The 23,077-nt window shown below is 38.8% G+C and overlaps 1 protein-coding gene and 1 pseudogene across 5 annotated transcripts in view; both read left to right on the plus strand.

The window, feature by feature from the left end:
• The window catches only part of NINL (ninein like), a 205,954-nt gene that overhangs the window by 79,933 nt on the left and 102,944 nt on the right, over window positions 1-23,077 (plus strand). For all 5 annotated transcript variants that reach the window (XM_074209293.1, XM_074209291.1, XM_074209290.1 and 2 more), the window contains exons 3-6: window positions 6,621-6,717; window positions 10,000-10,110; window positions 14,262-14,434; window positions 19,862-19,928. In XM_074209293.1, coding sequence (XP_074065394.1) covers window positions 6,621-6,717; window positions 10,000-10,110; window positions 14,262-14,434; window positions 19,862-19,928 — 448 coding nt within the window. The remainder of the gene's footprint in view (window positions 1-6,620; window positions 6,718-9,999; window positions 10,111-14,261; window positions 14,435-19,861; window positions 19,929-23,077) is intronic.
• LOC141514582 (splicing factor U2AF 65 kDa subunit pseudogene) lies at window positions 20,830-22,185 on the plus strand (annotated as a pseudogene).

Here is a 23,077-nt window from a genome sequence, read left to right on the forward strand (position 1 = left end):
TCTACTTATAGTCTCCTAAATATATGCTAACTTGGAATCAGTAAAGACTCTCTTCCCCCTTTATATATGTGCTAAATATTTTGCTAAGCAATTTATTGTTATTATCATCTCAATTGATCTTCATAGTTCTAAGAGGTTGGGGCTATTATGTACCCATTTTACAGATGAAGAAACTGAGGCAAACAGAGGTGAAGAGACTTGCCTAGGGTTGCACAGATAAATGTCTGAGATTGGATTTAAATTCCTGATTCTAGTCCTTAGCTTTGAATCAAACTTAGTAGTTATGTGACCTTTGACATTTGAGGATTAGTTTCCTCATATATAATATTAGTAGCTGATTTGCCAATTCTTCTATCGATAATCTTTTTGAAGTCAAGAGAAGTTGAGAAAAGCATTCAGTTCATAAGATTCCAAGTTGAACCTTTGAGTGAACTCATGGGAAGCTATGAGTAGCATGAGTAGGCATGAATGGGTTGTGACCTGCATCTCTTGAAAGTAGACCCAGCCTAAGACTTACCTGAGGACTTCTTACCTCCACCACCACCACCACCACCACCACCACCAATAGTCTTCTCATGCTGGAAACACTTCTATCCTAACAGCCTTCTCCAATTGGTGAGTCTTCTTCCATTTGAGAAAGCACCCATGATACCAAAGCTAACTTCAAATCTGGGACCCAACCCATAATTCTTTCTTTAAGAAAGATTTTATCTATTTTGAGTTTTACAATTTCCCCCCATTCTTGCTTCTTTTCCCCCACCCCCCCCACAGAAGGCTTCTGTTAGTTTTTACATTATTTCCATGGCATACATTGATCTCAGTTGAATGTGATAAGAGAGAAATAATATCCTTAAGGAAGAAAAATAAAGTATAAGAAATAGCAAAATTACATAATAAGATGGTTTTTTTTTATAAATTGAAGGTAATAGTCTGATCTTTGTTTAAACTCCACAATTCTTTCTCTGGATACAGATAGTATTCTCCATTGCAGATACCCCAAAATTGTCCCTGGTTGTTGCAATGATGGAATGAGCAGGTCCATCAATGTTGATCATGCCCCCATGTTGCTGTTAAGGTGTACAATGTTTTTCTGGTTCTGCTCATCTCACTCAGCATCAGTTCATGCAAATCCCTCCAGGCTTTCCTGAATTCCCATCCCTCTTGGTTTCTAATAGAACAATAGTGTTCTATGACATACATATACCACAGTTTGCTAAGCCATTCCTCAATTGGAAGACGTTTACTTAATTTCCAGTTCTTTGCCACCATAAACAGGGCTGCTATGAATATTTTTGTACAAGTGATGTTTTTACCCTTTTTTCGTCATCTCTTCAGGGTATAGAACCAGTAGTGGTATTGTTGTATCAAAGGGTATGCACATTTTTGTTGCCCTTTGGTCATAACTCCAAATTGCTCCCCAGAAAGTTTCGATGAGTTACAGCTCTACCAACAATGTATTAGTATCCCAGATTTCCCACATCCCTTTCAACATTGATCATTGTCCTTTCTGGTCATACTGGCCAGTTTGAGAGGTGTGAGGTGGTATCTCAGAGATGCTTTAATTTGCATTTCTTTAATATGTAATGAGTTAGAGCAATTTTTCAGATGACTATGGATTGCTTTGATTTCCTCATCTGTAAATTGCTTTTGAATATCCTTTGACCATCAATTGGGGAATGGCTAGTTTTTTGAAAATTTGACTCAGTTCTCTGTATATTTTAGAAGTAAGTCCTTTGTCAGAAATACTAGTTGTAAAAATTGTTTCCCAATTTACTACATTTCTTTTGATCTTAGTTATAGTGGTTTTGTGTGTGCAAAAGCTTTTTAATTTAATGTAATCAGAATTATCTAGATTGTTTATAATGATGTTCTCCATCTCTTCCTTGGTCATAAACGGCTTCCCTTTCCATAGATCTGACAGGTAAACTTGTCCTTGATCTTCTAGTTTGCTTATAATAGTCCAACCCATAATTCTTTTACTTCTCTATCTTGCCACTAGACAGCTACATTCCTCTTCCTTTAACTGCCTTAGAACATAAGACCATTGAGCACTGAGACTATTTTTTACCTTGTATTTTTATCTCACAATGAATACTGGAATATAGTAAACATTTTCCATCTGTTTTGACTGTACATGTATTATCTATATAAAATTGCTTGCCTTCTTAAGGAGGGGAGGAGAGGAAAGGAAAGGAAAGAGATTCTGGAACACAAAATTTAAAAAAGCAAGTATTAAAATTGTTTTTACATGTAATTATAAATATATATACACATTTCTCAAATACATTTTAATCTGGTGTGGGATATACACAATTTTCTGATCTGTAAGACTTGGCAATAGATTGGTTAGCACCCTTGGAAATCTCATCAGGAAATTCATCATCCTGAGAGACTGAATCAGTCTTGGTAATCATAAATCATCAACACTCTCATTACTCTCTATTTTCCACTGTTCGGAGGATGGAGTAGAAGATTCCTTCCCCAAACTTCTATTTAAAGACTATTTCTAGACCAGTCATCTCCTTTGGACTGGACTTCATCATGTCCCTGAGGGGAAGGGGTGGGAAATCCCACTCCCCCCCCCAGCTTCTTTTCTTCTTTCTCCCCTCCCACTGCACTCCCATTAGATTGGAAGTTTCTTGAGTGCAGGGATTGTCTTTTTTTTTTTGTATTGTACTCCTTGCACTTAGAACTTTCACTAAATGGAGGGGAAAGGGGAATAGAAAGTGAGAAGTCAACAATGGCACAGTGATTCTGAACTTAGGTGACTGAGAAGATGTATCCTTAACAATAACAAGGAATTTCAGAAAAGAGGAGGACTTGAGAAAGGGGGAGATAATGAGTTAAACTTTAAGTTAAAAGATTTCTATTGAATATTCAGTTCAAGATGTACAATAATCAGTTGGAGATTTGAGACTGGACTTCAGGAGAGAAGTTAGGGTTGCTAACTGAGTCTGAGAATTATCTGAGGGAGATAATAATTAAATCCTCTTATTTTTGGTTTCTTTACTTTCTGTCTTTTCCCTGGACAACTTACTGTCCACAGAGCTGCCAAAATATCTTTCCAAAGCACAGGTTAGATCCTGTCCTTCTTTGGTTCTAGGTTTCGTTCCATTCTTTGACTTCTTAAGTTCTATACAACATCTCTCTAAGTTCTAGCTGAAATGGCTTATTTGCTCTTCAATGAAATTTGCTTCCCATTTCTCACTTTAATGTCTCTATGTGCACTTGTCTGTTGTATCTGGGATGTACCTCTTCATCATTACTGAGTCCTAGAATCACTAGCTTCCTTCAGACCCAGCTATTATAACCCTTACTGGCAGGAAGACTTTGCTGATTCTCCTGATTGATAATTTTCTCTATCTCTATACCACCACTACCCCTTTCCTTTCCTTCTCTCTCTCTCTCTCTCTCTCTCTCTCTCTCTCTCTCTCTCTCTCTCTCTCTCTCCTCTCTCCTTCCATTCTCCCCCTCCCTCTCTCCTCAAATTAACTTGTATTTACTTATTTGTGAATAGTTTTTTTAAAATTATTTTTCCAACTACATGCAAAGATAGTTTTCAAGAATCATTTTTTGGTAAGGTTTTGAGTTTCACATTTTTCTCCTTTCCTCCATCCCCCTGTTAGAGAGTAGTCCAATATAAGCCATGCATGTACAACTATGCCAAACACACTTGATGTTTGTTCTTCATTAGACCATGACATCAGGGAGGTGGTGCCATGACAAGGACATGAATTGTATTTGAGTGAGGGGATGCTTTACTAAGTCACTAGCCTCACTTTCTCCTTCAGAACCTTCTGTATCTAGGGACCAGATATGAATCAGGATGACTGGAGTTAACCCGGAATGCAAGACAATCAAGGTTAAGTGATTTGCCCAAGGTCACACAACTGGTGTCATGTCTGGGGCTGGATTTGAACCCAGTTTCTCCTGTCTCCAAGACCGGTGCTCTATCCACTGTGCCACCTACTTTATTTGAATTCAGGAGACCTGCATTTGAATCCTGCCAGAATTGTATAATATCCGGCAAGTTAATTTACCTCTTACACCCTTTAAATATGTCAATACTTGAAGAGCTGTGATTTTTTTTTTTAGCTAAGGATGCTTCTCAGGCAGATCACAGCTTGTTTGCAATATATTTAAATACATTGTGAAGGTCAAAATAATTCAAGTTAAATCAAATGAGAAATTATCTGAAATATGAGGATAGAAATATTTTTGCTATGTGACTTCACAAAGTTGTGAAGAAAACACTTTTCAAGTACACTTATGTGTATTTCATACATATAAGTTATTTCTGAATGAATAAAAAGGTATTTATTATGCACTTACTGTATATCAAGCACTGTTTTCAACACTAGTGATAGAAATACAAAATCAAAGACAGTCTCTGCCTTAAGATACCTTTGTAATAGGGGAGACAACACAGTTAGGGGAAGGGATCATCAAGGGAGGACTGTCAGTACTTTGGTACAAAAAAGTTATAGTAATAGTGAGTAGGGCCTTAAGGAAGTGGATTTACACATCTCAACTCAATTTGATTTGATTTTGGTTCATGGTTTCTAGAGAGCAGTGAAGCGAGAAGGGAGATAGATGGCGTAGGGGAAAATATATTTGCAAAATCATTAGGCATGGGGGTGGGGTAACCCTGTTGGGTAAAGAGGCTGTGAAAAGGAAGTGGTGAGGGCGGCTAGGTGGCGCAGTGGATAAAGCACCAGCCCTGGAGTCAGGAGTCCCTGGGTTCATATCTGGTCTCAGATACTTAATAATTACCTAGCCGTGTGGCCTTGGGCAAACCACTTAACTCCATTGCCTTGCAAAAAACCTAAAAAAAAAGAAAAGAAAAGAAAAGGAAGTGGTGAGAAAAGAGGGATTGAAAGGAAGAATGGGGGCAGCTAGGTGGCACAGTGCATAGAGCACCAGCCCTGGAGTCGGGAGTACCTGAGTTCAAATCTGACCTCAGACACTTAATAATTACCTAGCTGTGTGGCCTTGGGCAAGCCACTTAACTCCATTGCCTTGCAAAAAACCTAAAAAAAAAGGGAGCATCATTGGACATTTTCTAAAATAGTGGTCTGGTAGGGGCTATCACTAATCAGAAGAATGGAACCATGGGAAGAAGTTCATCCCTGGCTAATAAAATAATTATTAATAAAATAATATATTTTATAGCACCATAAAAATAAATATGGAAAATATAAGGAAAAGTGGAAAGACAAATAAAATGATTAGCAGAACATATTGACTACTATTTTACAGTTAATAAGTTTGTAATTTAATTAATTTAAGAATATTTAAGAAAGAAATCTATCTAAATTATAAAGAAAAATTCTGTAGTTCTAGACATGGGAGCTTTTGGTTGATTAGATACTGAAAAACTGTTGAATTTGAAAAGATATTCAAAAGGCAGGATGGTATAGGGTAAAGAACACAAAACTGATTCAGAAGATCTGCCTTGAGTGAGCCTTCATTCTTATCGGAAATGGCTCAGGGAGGAAATGACATACACACTTATTAGGGTGAGGAAATCTGTCTTGCCCTAGAGAAGGATGGGAGGAAAGGGATGGGATGAGGGGGGAATGGGAGGAGGGAAAGGGGGGGAATAGGTGATGGGAGAGGGAAGATGGAGGGAGAGGGTACTCAGATACAACACACTTTTGGACAGGGCCAGGATGAAAGAAGCGAGGGAATAGAATAAATGAGAGTGGGGAGAAATAGAGTGGAGGTGCAACTAGTAATAGCAACTGAGGGAAAAATATTGAAGCAACTTCTCAGGTGGACTTATGATAAAGAAAGCAAATCACTCCAGAGACAGAGCCATTGAAATCTGAACAGACTAAAGTACATTTTTTTTTCTCTTTCTCTATTCTTGAGGTTTCTTATCTAAGGGGGGTTATGTTTATTCTTATGTTTACTCTTATAACATTCAGTTTACATAAATGTATGGCATGGAAAAAATGTAGATACTGTCAGACAGTCTTGGGGTGGGGGAGGGAAGGGAGGGGGGGAAATTGTAGAATTCAGAGCCTTGCAAAAAATGATGGGTACATATTACTATTGTATATAATTGGAAAACAAATGAAATGTTAAAAAAAAACAAATAGGGCTCTCCTTAGATGAGAGAAGAATAGTTTTTCCTAAAAACGTTGGGGTTCAAAAAAAGATTTTCATTGTCAGCATTATGATTTGATATGGTTCCATCTATTGCAATACAAAATAGAATTTTTTAAAAGAGAAAAAAAAAAGATCTGAATTCCTTGGGCAAATTACATGATCTCTATGTGCTTCAGTCTTAACCATAAAAATGAGGGGTGAGGAGAAGTTGGGCTTGAAGATCTCTTGGATTTCTTTTCAAGTCTAATATAATATGATTCTAGAAATTTAGTCAAGTGATTAATTTGAAGAGGAAGGAGAAGAAAAACAATTTTCCCCAACGTGTGATGTTCTTGATAATAAAATGGCCATGTGCTATATTTACCCTTTAAACTATGTGGGATATTTTCAACAGATGTAAAACTACAATAAGAAGAAAAGAACTTCAGATAAATAAGAGCTATTAGGTTCTGGGTTTTTTTTTAAGGTGCTGTTAAGATTTCTTTCCATTCTTAAACTTTTCCCAGGTAAATTTTGAAGAATTTAAAGAAGGCTTTGTGGCTGTTCTGTCTTCAGATATCAATGTCTGCACTTCTGATGAAGATAATAGCTATTTGGAATCAGGTGAGAATGTGTCCCCCATTTGTCTTTGGCTTGTGTTTATTCTTTGCTGTTGCATTTTGAGGTCATGATATCTTTTTTTTTTAGGATTTTTTTTTTTTAGGGTTTTTCTTGCCAGGTAATAGGCTTAAATAGCTTGCCCAAGGCCACACAGCTAGGTAATTATTAAGTGTCTAAGGTTAGATTTGAACTCAGGTACTCTTGACTCCAGGGCCAGTGCTCTATCCACTGTGCCACCTAGCCACCCCCTTGAGGCCATGATATCTTAATGTAAGTGCACAGCCCTGAGGTACAGGAAATCTTCATTCTGTTTTCTTAGCTATCCCTGTCAATTTGTGCTGTGTGATTTTAGGCATGACACAATTTTCTTACCTATAAAATAGAATCCTTCTGTGAGGAGTAAATAAAATAATGGATATGAAATGATTATTCAACAGAGCTTATGGCAGACTTAGCAGCACAATACCAGAGGAGAGATGTTGGCTCTTTAATTGATAATTTAATCATTTTTAAGTTCATCCAATGTGTGTGAGGATACTAGTCTTGGGAAGGAACAGATAATACCATTCTTATGGATTTCCTATGTTCAGATTAGAATACTTCTATATGCTTTAATATGGATTTGTGGAAGGAAGATGATTCAGCTTTTAATATACCCCAAATATTGGTCAAGTGACCTACTTTATTACAGAATTTTGCTATAGTTGCTATAGTTTTTGGATTTCTGAGAGACCACATGGCAGAATGTCCTTAATAGAAATCCAAAAAATCAAAATGCTGACTTCTCTGTTGATAAACTGTGTGGCCTTGGCAAATTCTTAGCCTGTGTTTCAAACTGCCCTGATATTGAAAAAGAAAATGAATCTTCCTGCCATATATGTGTTAAATTGCAGTGGAGTTCATTCTCTTTCTGCTGTTTCAGGCAAAAGACTTGGAAGAATATGATGGCTATCTTCAAGAGCTAACATAGGACTGAGAAATTTCCCTTGTCCTGTTTGGCTACAAAGGATAAAACTGGAAATAATAGAAAGAAGTTGCAAGAGGAAAGCTTAGGTTTGATATAAGGAAAAATTTCATAATGATTTGAAATATTCTCAAGTACTGTGAGTTGCCTAGGGAAGTAGTGAATTTGCCATCATTAATTATCTTCAAGTAAAGATGGCTCTTCATTAGGGATCACAGAATTTTAGAGTTGGAAGTGACCTCTAGTGATTATCTGGTCCAACACATACCTCCCAAAAGAAGCATTTCCACAGCCTATTCAATAAGTAATCATTCAACATCTACTTGACCACCTCCAATGAGGGAACCTCTACTGCTTCTCAAGGAAGTTTTTCCTTTACCTCAAACCTCATTTTTCCTCTTTATAACTTCTACCCATTGCTCTTCCTTGTGGGGTCAAACTGAACAAATCTTATCTTCAGACCAGGTGAAAGTCTTTTGGCTATCTGAAGATTAGATACCATGCCTCTCTGGCTTTGTAGAATCTTCTCAAGGATAAACATCCCCAGGGCTTCCAAAGAATGTTAAGATGGCATGACCTTGAGGCTCTTCTTCCATTAAATTCAGAGCTCATAGAGGTCAGGGGTTGTCTTCTTCCTCTTTTTGTATCCCCCCCCCCCCCACAGTGCACATTATGGGTGCTTAATAAATGTTTAACTATCATTTACTATTAACCTCCATTTTGTCCTTTGGACACTTTACACCATTTTGAAATGTGATGCAAACTGTAGTCTAACCAGATTACAGAAGGATTCTAATCTCCTTATTCCTGTCATCTATGTAAAGTTGTAGATTCTTCTTCAAATAGAGATTAGACTAAATGATCACTTGAGGTCCCTTGTAGCTTTTAGAATCTGATGCTGAGAGGATTTGGCTATCACTAATTTCAGACATTTAGAAACCATGACTGAGTTGACAAATAAGAGGTTAAATGAAATTCCACCAAATGTCATTGCTTCATTGTGCTGTTAATCCTTATTCTGCTTCATTTCCCTTGTTGCAAATACTTGTCATGATCCAAAGTCTAGAAAAATGTTTTAGAGATACAGCATAAGACCCTTGATTGTAATCTTGGTTATACCACTGAATACTTGTGTAGCTTGAAGAAAGTCATTTATTATCTTTGTGCCTTAATACTTCAGTTTCGGAAATCTCTGTCCTAATATACACAAAATACACCACCACCTGATAGAGATACTGAGAATAACAATAAAAATCAGTTTGTATTCCCTCTATATTGAGAAATGAGTAGTGGGTATATGATTCATTAACAGGAAGTCCGGACAAGGTGAATTCCTTTCCTTGTGAAGTGCTGTTACATAGTATCATTTTGGAGTGAAGAAAGCATGATCTAGAGTGATGAAAGAATAAGGCAGTGCCTTCATATGGAAATTTCTTCATAATCAATTTTATGAAGTAAATATTTTAATATATTCACTATATGCAAAGTACTGGGCTAGGTTCTGAGGGAGATACAAATTTAGATAAGACATTGAACCTTCCCTCCTGAAGTTCACAGTCTAGTCTGGAAATGGAAAAGATGGGGAGCATTATGGAAAGTTTTTTGAAGACTACATTCAAATTGGGTTATGAGGAATATCTGGGTGGTATGAAGCTTGGCAGCAAGATGGTTAGCAAAAAGATGACTAGGGAGGTTAGAACTTCTAATGAGTGGAACATCTAGCCTTTCATCAAGTAGGAGGCAGAGGGGTGGGGTGAGGTAAGCCAGAAGTTCCAGGCTTGAAAGGTTTACAACCCTTGAGGTTCACTAGTTGTCCAGTGAGAAAAGAACTTGTGAGAAAAGTGAAACGTGGCTGGAGTCAGTGATGCCAATGCTACACAGAGGTCAAGGATGACATGGTCTGAGGGCAGGTCTTAAGATATAGCAATTAGTAGATCATAGATATATTTTGACAGAGCAGTTTCAGTCAAGTATATGTATTACCAGACCACTGGGCCCTTGAGGGTAGAGATTCTTTTCTCTTTTTAGTAACCTAAGAGCCCAGCAAAGGGTTTTGTAGATAGTAGGTGCTTAATAAGTGCTGATTGATGGGTAGAATTTGTGAAGGTCAGAAGTCAGATTGCCAGGAATTGGGAAGTAAGTGGTTTATGAGGATGTAGAGACAGACAGTATGTATTAATGTTACTAAGCATTTGTCAATGAAAAGAAAAAGATATGGAATGGTAGGATTTTTAAGGGATGGGAAGATCTAAACTTCAAGGGCTTATTGCTATCACTGTTATAATCTACTTTGCTTTTGAATTTTTTGGTTGTTTGTCTAGATTTTCAAAATTATCCACAGTTCAGTGGTTCGAATGCAGTGTCTGACACTCCACCTCCCCCAGCTGAGGATGAATTTCCCAGCACTGGATTCTGTGCTCCTATTCAAAAAGGTACTCCTGCTGAACTCTTAATTCTGTGGTGGAATTAACCATAGCTCAAGGTTTCTTTAAAAAGCTCAAAACTCATGTTTTGTGTATTTTCTCCACAAAATTATGTCTTTCTTTGCCTTTCAACCCCACTTTACCACATCTTGGCTCCATCTCTTCTTTTGTACCTTGTCCTAGTTCTTTTACTTCCTTTAGCCTTTGCATCCATTTAGCATGCTTTTTTGCATTCCAAGTTTCCCCACGCCTTTTTAGCTTCTTCCTTCTTAAGAAAACTTGTTCTGCTCTCTACCCAGCCCCTCTGAATCTTTCCTGTTCTCTTATCTTTCATTTCTTTACTTTCTTCTTTTATTTTGTATCTCTATGAAGAGAGAGAACATTGTTTTAAAGTGTAGAAAATTAAGGGGTGTCTACAGTTAATGGCAATATTTTCACTATTTTTAAGTTTGAAAAGTATTTTACATAAGTTATCTCAAAATTATTTTACATAAATTGTCTCATTTGATCCTCACAATAACTTTGAAAGATAAGCACTATAGGTATTATTATTCTTCTTTTACAGTTAGGGAAACTGAAGCTGAGAGATAGCTAGTAAGTATCAGAGGAGAGATTAGAATCCAAGCTTTTCTTGACTCCAAGTCTAACATTCTGCCCCAGGAAACATTATATGTTATATTACATATATATTCATGTACATAGCTACTACACATATACTCAAATGAATACGTCATAAATGGAAAAGGGCCAGATTAATGGAAAATAAATTTATTTTTGAACCTGATTAATATGGGAATTTTTTTGCTTAACTGTACTTATGTGACAAAGGAGTTCATTTGTCCCTTTTGTTCCTTTTCTTCTTTGCTCTCTTCTTCCCTCCTTCCTTCCTTCCTTCCCTCCTTCCCTTCCTTTTTTCTTTTCTTCTCAATTTCCTTCCTTTATTGCATCCTTTTCTGTGGTTTCCTAATATGTCCAATGAAGGATATGTGATGGTCTCTGTGGTCCTTTCCAGATTTAAAATTCAATTATAATCTAACAATCTAGAATATGGTAGAATTATCTCTTTCTCTATGGCTTATTCTTTCTCTATTTAACTATGTGATCATGCACAGTAAAATTTTATATATATATATACATATATACATATGCACATATATACATATATATATATATATACACACACTTACAAATACATACATATAAATACCAGTATTTTCACATATACATATGTGAAAATACTGGTTCGGCGCTTAAAGAGGCCTTAGAACTCATCTTGTCCAAATCCTTCATTTTAGGAATAAAGAAATCAAGTCACTGATAAGTTGTGTTTGGCCTTAAATTTATGCAACTATCAAGAAACATAGGATTTTAAGCTATGTCTTCTCATACTTGAGCCCAACACTTGTCTCCCCACATTTTTCAAAAAACATCTGGCCATGTTCTGATCTTTTCACTATTGAATTATACAACATAAGTAGCTGTGAAGTAAACATAGGAAGAGTTAAGCAAACAATACCTTGATCATTTCCTGTTTATGGTTGGCTTTTACCACTAATAGAGTTCCAAATCTGATATGGTACAGTGGCATCAGAACTGGAATTAAGAGTCGGAGTATCCAAGTTTGATTGCTGGGTCTGATATTTCCTCATTGTACAATTTTGGAGAAAATCATGGCCCTTCCAAACCCTGATTTTTGTTTTTGCCTGTAAAATGTGTGAAATAAATATTCTTTAAAAAAAAGCCATCTGGTCATGAAAGAGGGAGGTGATATTTTTCTTTTGTATTCTAAGGAGATCAAGTGTGAAATACTATGGAAAATATGTAGGTTTTTCTGGGCAACTGATTATCATAGAAAATAATTGTTGGACTGGAAAGAGTGGGTAGGGCTAGAGAATGAATTCACCAGGAGCAAGGAAATGAAATTAAGGTAAGAAAATTGAAACTGAAAAGTGTAAAAAAAACCCCAAAAACCTGACTTGCCATGTGCTGTGTTTAGATAGTAGATTATTTTCCTGTTGCAGAAGTACTAATACTTTAAGCTTTAGAAATGAGTTTAGATTCATTATATGAATCAAAAGTATTAAGAAAAGTAGATTGCCTAACAAGTCTAATTCCCCAGTTTATTTGTTGATTGACAAAGACATTGCATAACATTGTCTTCAGCTTTCTTTCCCATGGGCCTCCTACTTCAGCTTCCCACTTCACACCTGATTTGTTTTTATTTACACTTCCTCTTACTCATCTAAGGAACTTCTACAACCAAATAAGCATAAAGAATTTCACCACACTTGAAAATAATCAGCTACCCATCTTTTTTCCTGGCATTCAAAATCACATCCAGTTGCCATTAGATAGCTGTTATTTCTTGTTTCCTGTAGGGTTATAAAAACATCAACAGAGTAAATGACTTAATGAAGGTCACACAGATCATGGATTTAAAAGTAATAAAGGCCTTCTGTAACATGGCATAACCTGCCATACCAGTCTTTTTTCATATTACTCTGACACATTATTATTAATACTAAACTCTTCTTCATTCTCATTCCATACTCTCTCATCTTTGAATTGATGGTCCTACTATATTTGTAATTCACTCTCTTCATACCTCTATCTTTTGAAATGTGTTTCCTGCTTCAAGGACCTTTTCTCCTTCATGAAATACTGCCTAATTCCCCAAGTGAAATATCCACATCCTGAAATTTTATATGAACACTTTGAAGCTCTTTTTTGCCTTTTTTCATGGCAATGTTCCATAATAGAAGAGCATTAGCTCTGAGATCAGAGTCCTGAGTTTGGATCCTGATTCTGGTACTTATCTCTCAAAGTACCTGGTTTTCATATTTTTATGATGATTCTGTCAGTTATCAAATTGACTTATTTTCCCATCAGGGAAAATAAAGTTACTATTGGATTAGTGATCATAAGGATCTTGCCCATATAATAAGGAAGGCTAGATAAATGTCTGAACAAATATGTTAAGATTCCTTCCTAACAAATTCTTTATCCTACCTTGCCCCTATTCCTCAGTGTGCCCCCCATTGTTTCCTTATTATCTCAGATCTGTAAAATTCTTTTCCCTCATGGATAGCATTACATTTTCCTGATGTTCTTCCTCCATTCCATATCACTGAATGCAATTTTATGCATTGTATGCAGTTGTATGCATTGTATGTAGTGGTATGCATTGTATGCAGTTGAATTGGAGTAAAGTCTAGCCAGGGGTAACTAGGTAGCTTGTTGGATAAGAGTGCTGGGCCTGGAATCAGGAAGATTCTTTTTCCTGAGTTCAAATTTGGCCTCAGATAACTGTTAACCTATTTGCCTCAGTTCTTCCTTTATTAAATGAGCTAGAAAAGGAAATGGCAAACCAATTATATTTGCCAAGAAAAATCTCAAATATCACAAAGAATTGGACCTAATGGAGCAACAACAAATTTTGTCCCTCATAGTTTTAGCTGAAATTAATTAGAGGTAGTTACACTAGGGGTCACCAGAAGCTCCCCAAAGCAAATCCTGAACTCATTTCTGATATACTTGCTGTTAAGTTTCAAAGGCATTTATTTAACTATTTGTAGGAGCTAATTAGTAAGTTACCAATATTTTAGTGCCAATCCTGTCCTTTATTCCACTAGATCTCATAGCCTCAAAATTTAGCTTTAAAATGTATGTGTAAATGCAAAATACAAAGTGAATAGTAAGCTGTTGGCAAACTTCTAAAGTTATAAAAGTCATTTTCTTTTTCTGAGGATTACAGGGAATTTATTAAAATACAGTAAGATACCTCTTGGACTTCTTGTCTCTTCTTTAAGGATATGATTTCTCTCTCACACACCCAATTTGGATCAAGGTACAACATGGAAACAAAGTAAAGACTGACAGATTGCTTTCTGTGGGGGTGGGGGGGGAGGGAAGTTAAGATGGGGGAAAATTGTAAAATTAAAATAATATCTTTAATAAAAATAAATTTAAAAAAAATTAAAAAAATAAAATACAGCAAGATAACATCATGTTGAAGGGTTGATCCCCTGGGGGTGTGTATGTCATATTTTGAAAGTTTTTTAAATTTTGCTGCTTTCCTAAGAAGAGAACTTTAATAGACATTATTTGGGAATGTATAGGCCCAAAGGTTCTTTTTTTTCTTTCCTGATTTTTCTTCCTAGATGTCCCAGATGAAGTTCAGCCAAAGTACATGAATGGAGCCAAGTGGTATGGTCGTCGGTCCCGTCCTGAGCTACAAGATCCAGAGACTGAAATCAAGCTTTTGCAAGATCAGCAAATAAATGCCAATATGAAAAGCCCATTGAGGCGCTCAACCTCTCTGGAGAGTGTTGAGGTGGGTTTCATTATCTAGACCTTCCTTTTCTCATTTACTCAATATTGAGCTAATCCTGCCTTAGTGATACCATTGGTGATGTCACAGTAGCCACTGGCTCCCAGTAAAGAGTAGGGATCAGGGAGACAGTGAAAGTTTTGCTGTGAATTGCCTCCACTTCATTTTAGGATTATTTTCACCATAGAATAACTGGACCCACAATGAAACCTCATGTGCTGAAAAAGTGGGGGAAGGGACTGGGAGTGGGGAAATTCCTGGTGGTTACAGCTTCACAGAAAGTAATTTTAGAATATAAGGGACTGAATGAGAGCATGTACTTCCAATTTTCTGGATGGACACCAGACATTTATCACTGACTTTGATAACTTTATGATGACTTTATAACTGATAGTAGATTATTCAGATCCTCCCAAATCTACTGAATTGTCTGTCCTATTTGGCCATCATATATTGATCCAGCTAAGGGCATTGTGGTAGAGTGAGAAGAGCACTAGATTAAGATGTCCCTGAGGGAATTAACATAGGACTATGAGTATACTGAAAATATAGATTGTATTTTATTAACTAGATTTATTCTGATTCCAGCAGTGGATGAAGGTAAGAGTGTAAGAAATATTAACTAGAAAAAAATATAATCAAGATTAAAAAAAAAAAAGAATGAAAGACAGTGGATTCTGGATAGATGGTTGGAATAGGTCAGAGAATTCCAAGCTCTCCAAGACCAAAAAAGTAACAAGTCAAAAAAATACCTCAGAGTGAAAGTACAGTGGCAAAAACAAACAAAAATTGTGGCAGAACAATATTTCTTCCAGGACTGAGTGACTGAGGGAAGTGTTAACAACTCCAGGCTAGCTCCCTGAAACAGCAAGAAGCGAACCCTAGTAGCAACTGAGTTGGAAGTTAGTATTCATGGAATTTTCACCTCCTGGACAGTGTGGGAAGTCAGTTGTCTGAGAAGGGGAAGGGGGGGAGAGGGCACCCTTGCTGATAAGGATCACTAGGCCCAGCTGTGATGGTGAGATACAGTCTTGGTCAGGAAGGAACCTGCACAGATCCAATGAGTACAGAGGCTGTGGTACAACTGCTGGTTGTGGATATGTAAAATAAAATTAAGTTTCTGGTCTTGGTTCCAGACCAGGGGGGGGGGCGGTTTCTGGGAGTAAAATAATCCAACACAATGTGCTGAGGGGCCTAGTTGTGGCTTGAAAGGTGAAAGGAGTGGGGAAGTTAGCCCCAGGACAAAGAACTGGAGACTAGAAGCACCATCCCACACTCTGCAGGACTGGAGGTGAATATAAGAATAATCTGGTAAAAAAATTTTTAAAGGAATAGGCAAAGGAGAAGGAACCCAATCACAGGTAGTTACTATGCGAATAGAGGAAAATGCTGAAGAAAAATAGTTTTTTCTACCCCAAAGAGTAAATCAAATGAGTACTTGCTCATAAAAAATTCATAGGGAACTCAAAAAAGATTTTAAAAATCCAATAAGAGAGACTGAGGAAAAACTAAAAAAGAAAATGAGAACAATCTAAGAAAAACCATGAAAATTAAGAAAAGTAAACCAATTGGGAAAAGATATCCAGAATTTTAAGAAAATGACTATTTGAAAATTAGAATTGAGCAAAAAAAAAAATTCAAAGATGGCAAAACTACAATTAAAATTACATAAAACCTACTAGTGGCTACTTTAAAATATCATAGGTCTTGGAACACAGCATATGGAAGAGTAAAAAGAATTGGGATTGTGGGGGGGTGGAGCCAAGATGGCAGCAGGAGAAGAGCCTCTCCTAGGTGCTCTCTCCAAAATATTTCAAAAATCTTAAAATTATGACTCTAACTAAATTTTTGAGAGACTGATCCCACAGAAAGATCCAGTGAGGCAATTCTCCAACCCAAGGTAACCTGGAAAATAGTGGAAAAACTGTTCCACAGGGTTAGGGGGTGATCCCACCAGAGTGAAGAAACTTCAGCCTCCTGGGAACAGCCCCATGGCACCCCAGGGAGCACCAAGTACAATTTCGATCAGCAGGGAGACCTCTGCCAGAGTGAGAGCCAAATCCAGGCCCTTGACTGGTTTTCATGGCTGTAGCAGCCCGGATCTAGGAAATGGAAGCAGGCCCATGGAGCTGGCAATCAGGAGCCTCTAGGCAGTAGCGCCCTGAGTGCTCAGCCTACTGAAGTTAAGGTAGTGGAGAGAGACTTCTGAGGTCTATCATCTGTCTCTGGAACAGGACTCTGGGGCTCTGACCACATTCAGATCCTGATCGCAGTCTAGGCCCCCCCCAATAGAACAAGGACCCCCTCCCAGCCCCATGGCAGTGGGGTACACTTATGGTCATTCACAGACCAGGAGAGCAGTCAGAGCCTCACACACTGAGGTCCTTGTGGGGGTGTCCCAATAAAACTCAAAAGCTCAAGAAGCACCCCAAAACCAGGCACAGGTTGGGGAAATGAGTAAACAGAAAAAAAAGGAACCTGAATATAGACAATTACTTTGTCTATGATTCCCAAGGAGGATTAAAATACTTAATCTGAAGATGAAGAAGTACAAACTTCTGCATCTAAAGACTCCAAGAAAAATAGAAATTGGGCTCAGGCCATGACAGAGCTCAAAAAAGATTTTGAAAATCAAGTAAGGGAGATAGAAGAAAAATGGGGAAAAGAAATGAGAGAAATGCAGGAAAAACATGAAAACAAAGCTTAGTCAAAGAGATCCAAAGAAATGTTGAAGGAAATAGCATACTAAAAACCAGAATAGGTCAAATGGATAAAACAGTTCAAAAAATTACTGAGGAGAAGAATGCTATAAAAAACAGAACTGGCCAGATGGGAAAGGAAATAAGAAAGCTCTCTGAGGAAACCAATCCTTCAGATGTAGAATAGAGCTAAAGGAAGATGATGACTTTATGAGAAATCAAGATGCAATACTTCAACACCAAAAGAATGAAAAATTAGAAGAAACTGTGAAACATCTCATTGAAAAAAACAATTGATCTGGAAAACAGATTCAGAAAAGATAATTTAAAAATTATTGGGCTATCTGAAAGTCATGATCAGAAAAAGAGCCTTGACCTCATTTTTAAAGAATTTCTACAGGAAAATTGCCCTGATATCCTAGAAGCAGAGGGCAAAATAGAAATTGAGGGAATTCACTGATCTCTCCCGGAAAAAGATTTCAAAAAAACCAGCTCCCAGGAATATTATAGCCAAGTTCCAGAACTCCCAAGTCAAAGAAAAAAATATTACAAGCAGCCAGAAGGACACAATTCAAATATCGTGGAGCTGCAGTCAGGGTCACACAGGACTTAGCAGCAGCTACATTAAGGGCTTATAGGGCTTGGGATATAATATTCCAGAAGGCAAAAGCTTGGAATGCAACTGAGAAGCAACTACCCAGCAAAACTGAACATCTTCCAGGGGAAAAGATGAACTTTCAGTGAAACAGGGAAATTTCAAATGTTCCTCTTGAAATGACCAGAGCTGAACAGAAAGTTTGACCTTCAAATCCAGGACTCAGGTGAAGCATAGAGAGTGGAGGAGAAGGGTAAATTAAGAGGGACTTAATGATGATGAACTGCATGTATTCCTGCATAGAAAAATGATACTGATAATACTCATTTGAGCCTTGTCTTTTAATAGAGTAGGTAGAAGGAGCTTTCATAGATGAAGCACAGGAGAGAGCTGAATTTGAAAATATAATAGATTGTAGAAATGGAGTCAATGGCTAAAAGGGAAATGTACTGGGAGTAAGAGAAAGGAGAGGTGGACTAGGCTAAGATATTTCATATAAAAGATATATATTATTTTTTTCAATGAGCTTTTGCAATAATATGGAAGGGGGAAGGCAAGGGGGAATGAGGGAACCTTCACTCTCATCAGAAATGGCTCAGAGAGGAAACAGCATACACACTCAATAGGGTATAGGCATCTAGATTAAAAAGGAGAGAAGGGGGACAGGGGGAAGTGGGGGTAATGTGGTTGATAGAGGAGAGGGTACATCATAGGAGACAATAGTCAGATATAGCACATTTTCGTTTTTTACTTTTTTGCAAGGGGCTGGGATAGGGTGACCTATCCAGGACCACGGGAATTGCTGGTTCCTGGGTCTATATGGTGATATGTGGGCTTGGGGCCTCTTGGCCCGAGGGCTGGTGCTCTGTTCGCTGTGCCACTCAGCTACTCTACAGCACATTTTCGAAGAGGGAAAGGAGAGGAAAAAATATGATATATGGTAGTGGAGAGAAATGAATGGAGGGAATTACAATCAGCAACAGCAACTGTGGAAAAATATGGAATTAACTTCTGTGATGGACTTATGATAAAGAATGTGATCCACATGAGACAGAGCTGATGGTATCAGAAAATAGAGCGAAACACATTTTTTCTCTTTATTTTACTTCATTTCTCATGAGGTTCTTTATTTTTTGGGGGTATTATGTTTACTCTTAAATAGCAATATTTTAGTAATGTATAAATAAAGTAATATTAACCCCCCCCCCCAAAAAAAGAAAGAAACCAGGAGGGATGGAAACTCAGGGAAGCATGAAGGATTTGCTGAGCAGGATGAGCAGAACCAAAACACCCTAACAATAGCATGGGGGTGATTATCATCCTTGATGGACTTGCTCATTCCATCAGTGCAACAATCAGGGACAATTTTGGGTTATCTGTGATGGAGAATAGCATCTGAATCCAGAGAAAGAACTGCAGAGTTTGAACAAAGACCAAAGACTATTACCTTCAATTTAGAAAAAAAAATTATCTTATTATATAATTTTGCCATCTCTTATACTTTAGTTTTTTTCCTTAAGGATATAATTTTTCTCTTATCACATTCAACTTAGATCAGTGCATACCATGGAAACAATGTAAAGACTAACAGGGGTGTAGGGGGTGGGGAGAGGGAAGCAAGAATTGGGGTAAATTTTTTTCTAGGGTTTTTTTTTGCAAGGCAATGGGGTTAAGTGGCTTGCCCAAGGCCACACAGCTAGGTAATTATTAAGTGTCTGAGGCCGTATTTGAACTCAGGTACTACTGGCTCCAGAGCCAGTGCTCTATCCACTATGCCACCTAGCCACCCCTAATTGGGGTAAATTTGTAAAACTGAAAATAAAATCTTTCATCAATAAAAAAAGAGAATTGGGATTGTGGCTGAAATATCATACCCAGCAGAGTTAAACATAATCCTGAAAAAAAAAAAGAACATACAGTGGATTGCCAGCCTTTCAGGATTTTGTGGCAAAGAACTGAACACAATAGAATATTTGATGTATAAGAACCTAGAGAAATACAAGGTAAACATCAAAGACAAATTACAAGGGACTCAGTAAGAACAAATTGTTTACTGTCTATATGTGGAAATGTAAACATCGCATTTCTCTTTAATCTATTCCCTTGTACATTCTCTTTGTCTATTAATTTTTTCAGAGTCTCAAGTCAGATGAAGAAGTTGAAAGTGCTAAAGAACCGCTGAATGAGACTTTTGAAACACAAGGTAAAAATAAGGTTTATTGCATCACTTATAATAAATTGACTATTGCATAGTTTGAAAACCAAGGCAATCCTGTTCCACTAACTACACTTCAGAATGAGATAAGTGAGCAGTAAGTTCATTTAATGTTTGCCTAGTTGTTTATGACTCTTTGTGAGTCCATGTGAGGTTTTATTTTTTTGATTGTGATAATGGAGTGGCTTGCCATTTTCTTCTGCTCATTTTACAGATGAGAAAACTGATGTAAACAGGATTAAATTACTTGCCCAGGGTCAAACAGCCATTAAATGTCAGAGCCCATATTTGAACTCAGGAACTTGAACTTTCCGGACTCCAAGCTGAGCTCTATCTATTGTGCCCATTTGATTTAACCAAAGGGACAATATTAGCAGGATTTGCATATATTTGTATGAAAAGTTTTCTAGATATATATACTAGTCAACCAAAGGAAAAGAGAACTTGATTTTTTTCCCCCTCAAGAAGCTTATAATCTAACTAAGGAGAGAAGAGTAACATTCATGAAATAATTATAAAGAATGAAGGCTAGTATATTATTAATTTTTAAATTATTTGATACAGATTATAATTCAATTCAATAAACATTTATTTGGTGATTATTTTTTGCATGCTATATACACTGTGGAAATACAATAGTAAAAAAAGTTGAATCTTAATTGATGTATAGGATTTAGCAAGACAGGACGGGTCAAGGTAATGTTCTGATGGGAGGAACAACATGAGTGGAAACATAGAAGGAGTTGGTATTGGCATGTTGTTAACACAGTAAACAGACTAATCTAAATAAAGTGGAAGGGAGGTGGTGCCAAGGGCAGGCGAGGCAGGTCAGGCTGGGCCAGGCGGGGGGATGGGACGGGGAGAAGGCGCGAGCTCGGGCTGGGGCAGCATGTCCGTCTTCAATGAGTTTGAGTGGCAGCTCAACGAGAATAAGCAGGAACGAGACAAAGAGAACTTGCATCATAAGCGCAGCCGCAGCCGAGATCGCCGTAACCAGCGCAGTGCTTCTCCGGACCGGAGGCGGCGCAGCAAACCTTTGACCAGAGCTGCTAAAGAGGAACATGGTGGAGTAATTCGTTCTACTCCTCATGAGAAGAAAAAGAAGATTCGTTAATACTGGGATGTCCCACCACCTGGCTTGGAGCACATCATCCCCATGCAATACAAAGCAATGCAAGCTGCCGGTCAAATTCCAGCCACCGCCCTCCTTCTGACCATGACCCCCGATGGTCTGGCAGTGACTCCCACACCTGTGCCCCTGGTTGGGAGCCAGATGACCCGGCAGGCCCGTCGACTCTATGTTGGCAACATCCCCTTTGGCATCACAGAGGAAGCCATGATGGATTTCTTCAACACCCAGATGCGTCTTGGTAACCCGGTCTTGGCCGTGCAGTTTAACCAGGATAAGAACTTTGCCTTCCTAGACTTCCGGTCAGTGGACGACGACTGAGGCCATGGCCTTTGATGGCATCATCTTCCAGGGCCAATTGCTCAAGATCTGAAGGCCCCATGACTACCAGCCTCTGCCCGGCATGTCTGAAAACCCCTCTGTCTATGTGCCAGGTGTCGTGTCCACCGTGGTCCCCGATTCTGCTCACAAGCTGTTCATTGGGGGACTCCCCAACTACCTTAATGACGATCAGGTAAAGGAACTGCTGACTTCGTTTGGGCCTCTCAAAGCCTTTAACTTGGTCAAAGACAGTGCCACGGGCCTCTCCAAGGGCTACGTCTTCTGTGAGTACGTGGACATCAACTTCACGGACCAGGCCATCGCGGGGCTGAACGGGATGCAACTGGGGGATAAGAAGCTACTGGTACAGAGGGCTAGTGTGGGAGCCAAGAACGCAACGCTGGTGAGCCCTTCGAGCACGATAAACCAGACGCCGGTGAGCTGAAGGTCCCGGGCCTGATGAGCTCGCAGGTGCAGATGGGCGGCCACCCCACGGAGGTGCTGTGCCTCATGAACATGGTGTTCCCCGAGGAGCTGCTGGACGACGAGGAGTACGAGAAGATCATGGAGGACGTCCGCGAGTGCAGCAAGTACGGGGTGGTCAAGTCCATCGAGATCCCCCGGCCCGTGGACGGCGTGGAGGTCCCCAGCTGCGGCAAGATCTTCGTGGAGTTCACATTGGTGTTCAACTGTCAGAAGGCGATGCAGGGCCTGACAGGCTGCAAGTTCGCCAACAGGGTGGTTGTGACGAAGTACTGCGACCCCGACTCCTACCATCGCCGGGACTTCTGGTAGAAGCAGCCTGGGAGGGGGGCCGGGGCAGGGGCGGAGCCGTCCGGGGGGGCCCCCCTCCCTTCCCCCCCCAGTCCCCGGCCAGGAGAGGAGGAAGAGGCGCCCCGAGGCCGAAGGCTGGGGGGCTGAGGCGCTGGGGAGCGGACACACGCGCACACACATACATGCAGACACACACACACACACACACACACACACACACACACACACACACACAAACTCACTGTAGGGGGATGGGGATGGGGAGGGCGTGGGGGGTGGGATGGTAGCGTGTTTATATTTTATGGCCAAAACTTTTTCAATTTTGTTCTCCCGCCCTGCCCGTGACCATGCAGCCCCCACCCCGCCTGCCCGGGACCCCGCCCACCGGTGGTGGTTTCTTATGTAGTAGAGATGTTGTTCTCGCCCCCCCCCTGCCCCTCCAGTTTCATATTTGCTCATTAAACATTTTGTTGAATTTAAAAATAAATAAATAAATTGGAAGGGAGCTTATTAGAACATGAAAATAAGGTTAGATAGGTAGCATGAACTATTTATGGAGTACTTTGAAAGATAGGCAGAAAACATTAAGAGATATAACAGGGCTATCCTACTTTACTTTTAAAGTTTTTATTAAACCCGACCTCAGACACTTAATAATTACCTAGCTGTGTGGCCTTGGGCAAGCCACTTAACCCCATTGCCTTGAAAAATCTAAAAAAAAAGTTTTTATTGAAAAATAGACAATATATTTTGATTTGCTATTTTAGTAAGAGCTCTGTGATAGCCTGGCTTTGTTTACTAGATCATTCAGTAAACCCACAGTGGATTGCTCTGGGGGCCACATTTTGGACAGCTGTTCCATAAAATAGGAAACCATTGAAGTTTTTGGAGTCTAGGAGGGATTTCAGGAAAG

Source organism: Macrotis lagotis, chromosome 1 (genome assembly GCF_037893015.1).
Source record: "Macrotis lagotis isolate mMagLag1 chromosome 1, bilby.v1.9.chrom.fasta, whole genome shotgun sequence".
Classification (NCBI taxonomy): Eukaryota; Metazoa; Chordata; class Mammalia; order Peramelemorphia; family Peramelidae; genus Macrotis; species Macrotis lagotis.